The sequence below is a fragment of the Arachis hypogaea genome, chromosome 3 (assembly GCF_003086295.3).
Source record: "Arachis hypogaea cultivar Tifrunner chromosome 3, arahy.Tifrunner.gnm2.J5K5, whole genome shotgun sequence".
In the NCBI taxonomy this organism is placed as follows: Eukaryota; Viridiplantae; Streptophyta; class Magnoliopsida; order Fabales; family Fabaceae; genus Arachis; species Arachis hypogaea.
This window is the reverse complement of record NC_092038.1, coordinates 27,733,222-27,745,195: the sequence shown is the minus strand read 5'-3', so window position 1 is coordinate 27,745,195 and position 11,974 is coordinate 27,733,222. Positions and strand designations below refer to the sequence as shown.

The 11,974-nt window shown below is 33.7% G+C and overlaps 2 protein-coding genes across 5 annotated transcripts; one reads left to right on the top strand and one right to left on the bottom strand.

The window, feature by feature from the left end:
* Window positions 1–297: 297 nt before the first annotated feature.
* LOC112790015 (uncharacterized) lies at window positions 298–6,069 on the top strand. 4 transcript variants are annotated; one of them, XM_029296719.2, is made up of 13 exons: window positions 298–574; window positions 1,536–1,649; window positions 1,821–1,931; window positions 2,018–2,080; window positions 2,176–2,289; window positions 2,374–2,523; window positions 3,922–3,999; window positions 4,083–4,304; window positions 4,383–4,469; window positions 5,020–5,139; window positions 5,443–5,535; window positions 5,616–5,679; window positions 5,772–6,069. In XM_029296719.2, exons 1-12 carry the CDS (start codon window positions 434–436, stop codon window positions 5,673–5,675), a joined length of 1,353 nt encoding a protein of 450 aa, XP_029152552.1. In that variant the 5' UTR covers window positions 298–433; the 3' UTR covers window positions 5,676–5,679; window positions 5,772–6,069. The 4 variants fall into 4 exon arrangements, with proteins under 4 accessions (XP_029152552.1, XP_025688008.1, XP_072088776.1 ...); XM_072232675.1 differs by having other exon boundaries at window positions 332–574; window positions 2,176–2,268; XM_025832223.3 differs by having other exon boundaries at window positions 5,616–6,069.
* Window positions 6,070–6,112: 43 nt separating this feature from the next.
* On the bottom strand, window positions 6,113–8,815 carry LOC112790017 (uncharacterized). The gene is made up of 4 exons (XM_025832226.3): window positions 8,586–8,815; window positions 6,822–7,044; window positions 6,626–6,702; window positions 6,113–6,442 (listed from the first exon to the last, which is right to left on the bottom strand). The coding sequence occupies exons 2-3, from the start codon at window positions 7,038–7,040 to the stop codon at window positions 6,646–6,648; spliced, it is 276 nt and encodes a 91-aa protein (XP_025688011.1). The 5' UTR covers window positions 7,041–7,044; window positions 8,586–8,815; the 3' UTR covers window positions 6,113–6,442; window positions 6,626–6,645.
* Window positions 8,816–11,974: the final 3,159 nt, after the last annotated feature.

Here is an 11,974-nt window from a genome sequence, read left to right as displayed (position 1 = left end):
CCTCTCCAGTTTCATCCTTCAATCCAACTACAAAGGCATAAAAAAAAGAAAAATTGATCTTTTTCATTTTTTTTAACACTTAAAAAAATAAGTGTAATCTCTCACTTTTAGTTCTATAAATAAGACCAAAATTAAATAAAAAAAAAACAATAAATAATGAAATCCTACATTAAACACTATCCAAATTTTTTTTTTATTACTTAAAAGGATCCGCCCCTAAAAAAAGTGGCCGGTTATTTTGGGTTGGCGTGTGGTAGCACACTAAAATCTGGGAATTACCAAAAAGTGATGTAATTTCATTTTTTGTTTTATTTGGCTAGTTACATCATATCTCCAAACATTCATATAATATGCAAACATGGGGTGAAAGGGAATAATCTATCAGATGATACACCAAGATAACAGAGGGACGCAAGACCAATAAGAAGAAGAAATGTACGTCATATCCTGCGCTACCTCTTCTTATCCTGCGCTTCCTATTCGAGCTTCAGCGGCAACCAATGGCGTTCTTTCTGCCTCTCGGGTTTCACTTCCTGTCACTCATAGTGCCATTGCCAACCCTTTTGTCCCCGAGGTACTGCTATCACTACTGCTACTACTCTCAAGTACAGAACATCACTTCTTTCAGCGTTTTTTATTATTATTACATAAGAATTTTTACCCTTTTCAAACCTAGAATCTCACTATACCGTCTTGTTGGTTGTAAACTGGAAAGCATTGAACCGTGTGGAATATGGCAGCAAGTTATTTAGAATTTTAGATTAATTTGTACGGACTGTAAAGCAATCTTACAGCCAATAGAAATTTTGGACGATGAGAAATCATGGTTGGTAGTTATTTAATTTGATTTGGTAGTTCTTTGAATTTTTAGTCCTGAAAATTTTAACCGGAATCAATTTAGTCCTGAGGTTTAAAATGAATTGGTTTGGTTCCCAAATTTAAAACACAAGTGTTTTGGTCCCCTCACTATTTTGGTATTGACGTTGTTACTTTGGTGCTTCTGTGGACTGTAACGGAGTTCAATATAGGACTGAGAAAATTGAACTCTTAGGACAGATGATTTTGGTAGGAAACCTCTGTGAGCTCTCCCACTAACAATAATCATCACTAAATATATGTTTACTTTTTTTAATTGAGTGGAACATGAGTTAACATGACATCGTGTTTCTTTTATTATAGAGAACAATGAATTAAATATGTGTTTTTTTTTTACATTATAAAATTGCTTTAAGTGGTCTTTTTCCCTCTTTCAGCAGGAGGGGAAGGGTTAGGGTTTAGGGCTTACACGACAAAGTTGATGCTAAATGTAAAATTTTTCAGTGATTTGTGCAGAACTCCCCGACCTAGTAGGACAAGAATCTGCCATTGTTCATTTTTGTTGCAAAACCGATTGCTTAAATCATGATCAAGCAGTTTTAATCCTGGCTAGGTCTTTTTGGTGAATTCTAATGTATGTGGAGATTGCTGTCCATTTTCATGCTTCGTAAACTTATAGATTGTGCAGGTACTGTAATGGATTTTTTTGTGCAGTGCAGGTTGTGGAAGCAGTGGATGCCTTGCATTCGGAGTTCAGGGCTGTGGATTATTTGGTTGCATTCAATAGCACCCGTGTACTAAAGGCATTCCAGAATGCTCGACTTGGATCTCATGTAACAATGCACTTATACTTCAATAAGCAGTTTTTGCATATGTTTATTTATCATCGTAATCATCTGATATTAGTTCAAAACAAAAGATCATCTGATGTTGTAATAATGTAGGGATAACTATTTTCTGTATTTTGGGATCTAATTGATTGTTATCACACCTACTTCTATCAGCACTTTGGTGGTTGCACTGGTTATGGCCACGATGAAGCTGGGGGGCGAGAGGCTCTTGACCAGGCCTTTGCTGAAATTTTTGGGGCTGAATCTGCTATTGTGCGATCACAGGTTCTGTTTTCTCTGTGTTAAATACAATTAGTTATTACTTTGTACTTTTTAACAATTTTGAAGTTACACTGTTTTCATATGAACAGTTCTTCTCAGGTACTCATGCTATCACATGTGCTTTATTTGCTCTCCTAAGGCCTGGGGATGAGGTAACATTTTTCATCTTTCTTTGACTTATTCATAGTCTTAGAGTGCTCTATTGAATTTGTTCTTGGAGTGCGGTTTAAACTAATATAGCTGTCAGTTATTGGCAGTTGCCGGCGCACCATATGATACCCTAGAGGAAGTAATTGGGAAAAGGGACTCTGGTGGACTAGGTTCCCTCCAAGATTTTGGGGTGAAGTACAGAGAAGTTCCAGTATGCAGATAGATTGTTATTTCCAATTCTTGTTTTCAACTCATCAGCCTTCTTTTTGACACTTCGCTGACATTTTTCCAATAGCTTGCTGAGGATGGTGGACTTGACTGGAATGCATTGACAGTTTCTGTCAAGCCTGGAACAAAATGTGCACTCATACAGAGGTCATGTGGTTATTCATGGCGTCAGAGTTTGAGTGTTAACGACATAGGAAGGGCAATAAAAATAATCAAAGTAAGGTTCTAAATTTTGGATTTATGGTCTTTGATTCTTATTATTTAATTTTATTTGTTTCTGTAAAATAGGATATGTTATTAGGTAAGAATTGAAGTGACAAGAGGATAAGGTAGTCCTACACAATATATTGGGTTGCCAAAGGAGAAGTTTGAAACAAAAAATAAATAAAACTTCCCATAGAACTCCGTGATGGACATTATCGTGTTTATCTTGTCTATAACCTAAATATAAAAAGTCAAGATCATCTTTGTTGCATAAAATACACCCATCTTAGTGCCTGCCAAAAAAGAATCTTGTCCAGAATTTTATATGAACTTTGAATATTGAATTATAGGCACTGTTTTTATCATCATTGATTTTTTCTTTGCTTAGTTTGAATTATACCTTATGCTTGCTTGTCAACCATCCTGTGTCCTAACTGGTGCATGTTAAAACTTGAAATGCTCACATGTTTGTATCAAATCATTTTTGGTTTACTGTGGCTAAAATTTGAGAATGATAGAACTATATTTGAGTTATACTGTGTGCTGTTTTCGAGTTTCTTTGTTTTTGTTATGTATGTTTGGATTGAGTTATTTTGCATTCAAAGGACAAAGGAGCTTATTATCAAAAGCTCTGGGTTGTTCCAATTCAAGCTACTAACACAAACATGAATTGTTCCTGTTAAGCTTATTTCTTCCATCCACAACTTCTGTAAATTTTCTTGTTCACATGGGTGATCTATTTTTTAATGTGGAGATCCAGAGCTGAGTTAGATACCAAAGAAGCATGTTAGGATCTTAACATAGAAGATATTATCTCAGTAGTTGATTAATGATTAATCTATGTGCTTCTACTATGACTTTGTCATAATCTCTCATCAAATGTATATGTGCAGAACCTGCCTTCTCAGTTGAGGTGTAAAGCAAGAGAGCAAAGTGACATTAATAGTTTTACGAGTGTATAGTAGAAGATAGAGTAATAGAATAGTTAGGCCTAAGAATTTTGTGATGGTGTTAGAGTTCCTAAGAGAAAAATAAAGTCCAAGTGCTTAAGGAATTTTGCAATGGATTTATAGGTCCTTAAGGAAAAAAGGTACCAAGTAAGTTTTTGAAGAATTGTAGCACTAAACATGTTTCATTCTTTTCTTAGTCTCCCTTTCCGATGACAAGTCCAGCATTGCAATTTTTGAAGAAGTTGGAATCCCCCCCTCCCTTAGGAACCCATAAGTCCATTGCAAGATTCCCTGAGGATTTGTTATGTTTTCTCTTAGGGATCTATAAGTCCTTCTAAAAATGTTTCAGGTACCTAGTTGTATTACTCTAGAAGATATTACTTGGATGGTTGCTCATGTAAACTCTTTCGCCATTGTATTTTTTATTCATGATATGATGCACCTTCAACATATATGTACAGATGCAAAACCCTGGATGCTTAGTCATGGTGGACAACTGCTACGGAGAATTTGTTGAGAGCATTGAACCTCCCATGGTGGTATGTGATAATTTGACATTTCCTGGTGCTTTACTCCTAGCACTATGATGTGTTGGTGTATTACATTGTACATTCATGAGCAGGGTGCGGATTTGATTGCTGGCAGTTTGATAAAGAATCCTGGTGGAACAATTGCACCATGTGGTGGATATGTTGCTGGGAAAAGGAAATGGGTCGAAGCAGCTGCTGCCCGGCTTTCTGCTCCTGGGCTTGGGGTGGATTGTGGTTCAACCCCTGGTGATATCATGCGAGCCTTTTTCCAAGGATTATTTCTTTCTCCCCAGATGGTCGGGGAAGCAATCAAGGTACTCAATTCTTCTATTTAGGAGAGAGATTGTGTTTGTCTTGCTTTTAGTTGGTATTGAGGATTTTTCCATGTAAAGGGTTCCTTCCTGATTGCTGAAGTGTTGGCATCTAAAGGCTATAAAGTGCAACCACTCCCTCGTGTACCTCGCCATGATACAGTTCAGGTTTTGCTATTGACTCTGTTGTATTTTCCCTTTAAATGAAATATTGTTGTGTGTGTGTGTACATGTGGAAATAGATCCATTTACTCTGTTTATTTTTTTATTAACATTGAAATATTGAATATTATCAATCATTCAACTGTTAAATCATGTGATTTGGCTTAGCTATCAAGCATATTAAATTTAGAAAAATAAATAAATAAATAAAAGATGGACATAGTCTATGATTGCCTACATTCTCAAAAAAGCACATTTGTGAAAATAAAGTTGGACTATCAGATTGATTTTGTATATGATATGAAATTTTATAGTTTCAATCAGTTTAGTAGAAAGAAACTTTCAATTCAACAATTAGAATAATGAAATTCAATGCCGATAAAATTTATGCTCAGATTAAGTAATGCCAAGATTTACAACGCTACAGTAAATCCCACTGTTAATCCCACAGTAAGTAAATCATATAAAATTATCATATACACTTGTCACATTTCATCCCTTTCAAAATATAAGTTGATCTTGGATGAATATTGAATTTAATCTCCATTATTAATAGGCTGTACAGCTTCGAAGTCGTGAGCATCTCCTTGCTTTCTGCGAGGCTGTTCAGAGAAGCTCTCCTGTTGGTTCGTATACCAAACCAGTTGCTGGTACCACTCCTGGATATGCATCAGAGGTGAGATCAGATTTTCTCCATGTTTTCTTGCACAAATATTTTATGTTTTTGACCTAAGAATGAGTCATCTCGATTTAATTTTTAACTTGGCAAGATCAAGTTTGATCTCGCACAATACAATCTTTAGGTGAGACTCAAACAAGACATATGATACCAAAAATTGCATAGCCAGATATGACACTTGATCTTGTTAAGTGAAAGATCGAACCAAGAAGCAAGAGGATTCATTCGCTTTGTTCGTTTACACATGCTTATTTGTCTATCCCAAAAGATACCAAGTAACTCTTTTTGCATCAAACTCAGGTAATATTTGCCGATGGAACCTTTATTGATGGGAGCACCAGTGAACTTTCATGTGATGGACCTCTTAGAGAACCATTTGCCGTATTTTGCCAAGTAATCATACATTGAGTTGCTATGGGAGTTATCTTCTTGACACTAACTTATGATCTTAATTTTGTTTGCCAAAAATGCAGGGTGGCACCCATTGGACTCAGTGGGGATTAGTTCTTGGAGAAGTTTTGAAATCTTTATGATGGAGTATAATTCTCACTTAAGTATAGCTTATACAACTTATTGTTATGGCATTCAGAGGATTACATGATTCATATTGCTACCATGACACTGAACAGGAATTAATTCTGTATAACAAGATCTTTGGATTTTACTGCTCGAGAATTTCAAATGAAACTTTTCAAGAGTTCTGGTTCAGAAGCAATATGGCATATACGTTCCACTGTTCCAGTATTGTGTTATGCCACTGAAAGAAAATATGTTCTAGAAGGTTGATTGTTGCTCCGTAATTTTAGGATTTAGAATTTAAAATTTTTATACATAGAACTCTTGGATCGGAGTTTGATTCTTTGTACATTTGCTCAATCTATGTCAATTTTGACAAGAATTGTGTAAGTTCAAATATTATGTTCTCAAGCCCATGTGATGATTAGTAGTTTAGCATTCCTAAAACAAAAAGTTATACTATCGGACATCTTTGCTCTGGAATGCTATAAAACCATAGTACTATAACAATTGTTTCTTAATGCCAACTCTAGAGCCGTTACAAAACATGGCAATAACAACATATATGAGCCATGTCAATTAAAGGTAAGAGGCCAATGATTGCAAGAAGCAACGTGATATATTAATATAGAGCCAAAGCTTAACTAAAAAGAGCTAAATGCTTACTGGTCATGCATTACATGGCATTGCCAAACTTCTTATATATTACTATACAAACTTAAAAACAAGCCTTTCCTTCATGTCTTGGTCTTCTAATGTGATTACCAAACTAGCAACCTGAGCTCTATTTATCGAGAGACAAAAGAAAAAGCAAGAAAAGCAAAGCAAACAGGGTTAGTTGCTTCAAAAAAGGCCTAAGATATAAATATAAATTACTTGGGTACAATATATCAAGCTAAATTAAAATGCTTGAAGGCTTCATCAAGCTCACATTGAAGATAATAAAACTGATTCTACAAAATCTAACCATGGTTAATTGAAAATTTTTCACAAAGACAGCCCAGCAAAAAGTAGCTCCAGCTCCTCCTCTTGTGATACTGTTCTCTGAGGTAACAGGGTAACTTGTTAGAAATCAAATACATTATGAAACTTAACAGGTTGTTAATAGTGAGTCATACAATAAAACTACATAGAGTAGATAAACACGAACTGAACCAGTCTACCTGCATCGTCATAAGTTGCAGAATTTTATTAAGAACCCTCCGACGATGAACAACATAGGTACTGTTTGCAGGCAGTTGGCTCATTCTCTTCATTTCTTCATCAACTGCAGCCTGTTTTCTCTCACACCATGTTGATTTATGTTGTTCAGGCCGGCCAATATCTTCAATATCCATTTGATCAAGGGTATTGCCACCCTCTTTATGATCAACCATATCCATGTTTCTTCCAAAATTACCAAATATCAATAAAAACAAATTCATCAAGCAAACAAATGGAAAGCAAAATCTGAAAGGGCGCAATATAAGTATATAACCTTCTAAATTACACTTTTTTGTTTTTGATATTGGAGTAGTAATGGTGTTTTTTTGAAATGTGGACTGTTGGGCGAGTTATTCTCAAATGTGGAACCATTTAATTAGAGAAGTAGAAATCGGACCATCCGATTTGTTAAAGGTACAGAAATCAGACCGTTCAATTTGTGAGAGGTACAGAAATTGGACCATCAGATTTGTGTTAAAAAAATAAAAAATTTTGAAGTACAGAAATCAGACCCTCCTATTTATGTACCTTCCACAATTTTAAAAAACACCAAAAATTACAATGTTAAGGTATATCACTACTTTTATTTCCATACCCAAGAAAAAGAGCCAACACACAGCAAGATGTGTTCCAAAAATGTTTCAGGGTCTCAACACAACCTCAGAATATAAATTTATTGAGAACTAAAAGCCAGAGATAACATTCCAGATTTCCAGTGGTCCATGAAACGAAAGCAACTACTTTCAAAAGTTACAAACTGAAAAGCCTAGTCAACATGTATTTTGTATCAACCAAATCTAACAACAACAACAACAAAGCCTTGTCCCACTAAGTGGGGTCAGCTTATCAACCAAATCTAACGAAGGGTCATTTGCAAACCATTTGCCATATGATAGAAATTTTTATTTAAAAAAAGCTATTTTTTAATAGCAGAAATGACAATTTTATTTCGATTTACAACTCCACCCCCACGAATTAAGAGAATCAAAAGATGAGGACCCAAGCAGCAGCAGAATATTAAGATCAAGAGAAAAAGAAAAATTGGTCCTTGACTTTTTAATTCAAAGACAAATAAATCCATGATAAATTGAAAATACAAAAATGCCCCCTCACTTTCTAAAATATGAGATATTTAAGTCGGGACTTATTTATCTTTCTCTCTAACATTAATATCCTTTGGCAAGGTGAATGCTTCAAGTTGAATAAGAGAGTAGGATGAAATTTTACCATCTGGCTCAACAGCTATATTAAAATTTCAAAGCAATACAACTTCAAGTGCAGTATATAGAGCCAATGTAGAAGTAAACAAGATCAAATTCAAATTAAACACTTGTATTAATTTGAAGAGCTTAGCTTTCAGCAAATGACAGGTTACGACTAAACTAAGGTTTTTCAACCATAGCAAAGGCCTTGAACAAACTTCAAGTGAATTAAAACTTTAAATCCTTAAATGATTCAGTCTTTATACTCCATCTATCATTCTCCCTATATATTATATTTCAATTAACTTAAAACGTGAAAATTACAATACAATTTTCGCACAAAAGAGTCCAACAGGTAAACCCATGAAGTAAAAATACCGACAGAAACAGAGTGAACCAGTGAATAAGTAACCAACCTATTAGACTAAGCATTTTTCTTTGTTTAAATTAAATTAAATATAGGAAAAAAAAAGAAGTAAAGAAATGTTGAAACCCTAACAGCAGAAGAAATAGGAAACTTACAAGGAGAAACAGAGAAGACGAATGATGCTATCTGTGTCGCTGAATTTCGAAGCCTTGGTGGATGCCCTTTTTCTTTTATTCTCACCGTTAGAAAGAAGATGATTCGCAGATTAAACGACGTTGCGTGCCGCAATACATTTACCGAGTATCAAGTATTAGAATTTTTTGAAATACTTTCTATTCCATTAAGATTTCTAATTTTTTTTTTCATTAACTCCATTTACGGGTGGCAATAAGTAGGGCATGTTAAGATTTAGAGCCAACTCTAACTCTTAACGTATTTTATCTGTTTTTAATCCATAAGTACCCGACTTACCTACAGATTATAAAAGATGCGATATTATTATATAATTTGATGATAATTTAAAATAGAATTAATTTTTATGTAAAAAAATATTAAATTATTAATTAATGATTTTTTTTAATAGTTAAAAATTTTTTACATTTAATAACAAATCTTTAGTTTAATATCTACTTAAAACATATTTTTATATAAGTTAAGCGCGCACGCATGCGCACGCGCACAACACAAGTAGAGTGCATGTTGTCACTCCTAACTCTATTTTTTGTTTATAAATCAATTCTTTACCATTAAACTTTGAAATATAAACACAAACTATAATAAATAAAAATAAACTATTAAAATAGGTAGAAATTCAGGTGCAGTCAACTTCACATCAAGTTGATAACCGAGAGCTGTTAAATAAAAATTTAGTCAAATCAATCAAATTATTTAATATCTCTCAACTATCAACTTTACGTGAAAGTGACTGCACTTGAATTTTCACCATTAAATAATATCTGAAAATTTATAACATCGACAAAAATAATTTAAAAAAATACAAATTAACAAATGAACCTTGGAAAAATTTAAGAGGTTACGAAAATAAAATAATATATTTTATAAACGATACATGCTTTTTATATTTAACAAATAATTTAATTTTAGATTTTTTGTTTTTACTAAATTTTTTCATTCACAAAAAAGAAAGATATTGCAAAAAAAATTCATTTAACATAAAGTCATCGAATTTTAAGAATTAAAAGTTATATTCTACTAATTATACTTGCAATAAATTACATCAAATAATTGATATTATTAAAGTAGATGAAAATACAATGTTATCAACTTCTGGAATTGAAGATCTATTTAAAGATTCATCTTTAGCAACACAACCTTCAATTACAGAGATACCAAGTATAGCTCTAGAAAAATTACAAAGACGTCAAAAATGATATCATGAGCCTCTTTGTTAAATTTGATTTTAGGGAGTTGAACTTGATATGTTCTCATTATTTGATGTGCACACTCTCACACAACAAATTCTTAATTTATTTAAACATATTTGTAGTAATGAACCCAAAGCAAAACTTCTACCTTCTTCGTTCACTAATACACCTTATTCAAGTATGAGTTATAATCTAATTGGTTTTGTTAGGTGGACAATGACTTTTGTAAATAATATGAATAATGAGCTATAAAATTAACTCAATAAATTAAAAAAATATTTCACTCTCAAAATAATCAAAGTCATGAGTTTTTCTAGACACAGTTTAGTAATCAATTTCTAGGGTTTCGGTTGTTTACAAGCATACATTAACATAGTTTAATAATGTAAAGTCAAAACAATATCTTGAATATGATTTTATCTAACTATTTTAGATGGATGTTAGAGCAACATGACATCTCCATTTTCTACTCATCAACAACAACTTGCTATGTTGGCACAACAACAGTCTCTTCGATCTAATGGCTGATACAACAAAATCTACTAGTGGGGATTCTAAGTACCCTACTTGTGCACAACAACTTGTGTCTAATACTCCTCTGCTAGCTACCCAATGCCTGATGTGATGGTAATACTCCTTGTAATCTTTAAATAATTTAGTTATTGATTTGTTCTTACGTATCCTCTGATTTATTTCTCTTCAATTTTCATTCTAGTTTAGACGATGAACAATACAACAGTGCATCAGTAGGCCCAACTAGGTACAAAATTATATTAGTTCGTGTGCTTGAAATTAATAGAAATTTTATTTGAATTTTACCTTGTTAAAAGTGGTTAATTAGATGAAGAAAAGTTGGAGGAGCATGATGATCAAAAGAATGGGGGAGTACTACGAAAATTATTCATCAAAGGGAAGTTTCCTCTCCTAATCTTTTTTAACTCATTTTAATAATGTTTGTCATCAAGGGGGAGATTGTTGAGTTTAAAAAATTAATCCAAGTGATGAACAAACATTATTATTACCAATTATTTATTTAATGTATTTGGTTTAGTGTGCAAGCAGATAAATAAAACACTTGACCCAAAAATAGAATCATCAAGCCCACAATCTTTAGTCCATCAGAACCAAGCTAAGCCCTATCACTTGTCCATGAACCAAATATGAGAAAACAAGAAAATGAACGCAAAAAAGACCATAAGCCTCGTACAGTTTTCACTCCCACTTTTAGATACTTGAACCCCAAATTCATTCTAATTAATTTTCTTGAAACTTTCATCGAAAGCCCAAAGTCTTCTCTTCTCTCTCCTCTCTCTTTTCACTTCGGTCATGTCAATTAATAAGAAAGAAAGAAAGAAAAGGAGAGTGCAGAAGTTATGGAGTATTGAAGGACAAAAAGCTTATTACCAAAATCAAGCAAGAAAAAAGGGCTACAACCAAGTAGCAAGTTGCATTCGGTCAGAGCTCATCAAAAGCATCTTTCCTCATTTGTGCTACACCAAGAAACCAAGAAGAAAATCACAAAGTCTCAAACACAGAAGAAGCAACCATGGAAAAGGTAAGGTCAACCATGGTCAAAAGCTCATCAATGCTCAAAAATCAAAATTGGGAGCCAAAACAAGGCTCTACGGTCAATATTGAAAAGAAGATTGAAGAAAACGGATGAGAGAGAATGGATAAGTTGCATGCAACAGATTCAGCTTTTCTCTCTCCTCTCTGATGAAGCCGCTGCAAGACTCTGATGATGGAGAAGAAGACAGTGTTAGGGGTTGAACTTGTTTCAACCTTGGAAGCTTCACTCTTCTATATTTAGGGTGAACGGCTAAGGGTTGAAAGTAAGGAGAGAGTTCAATTCTCATACCTACCCAAGCTGATTGAGTTCTTCTCCTTCATGTTGTTCATTTAGTATTTACTTTTTCTCAGTTTAATCTGTCTGAGTCTCATTGAAAAAGGAAAACATAGTGAGGTTTGTAAGAAAAAAGCCAATGAGAGATAAAAGGCAGTGAGTTAAACTAGGAGAAAAAGTAATAAGATGTCTCAGGTTTGCTTTGTACATCTTTCTGTTTTGTTTCATGATCCTGTGGGGATTTCCTTACAAGTTGGGTTAGCACTTTGCTGTTGAAAGCTAGATTGAGATCTAGTCAAGTTCAGATTAGGTTAGA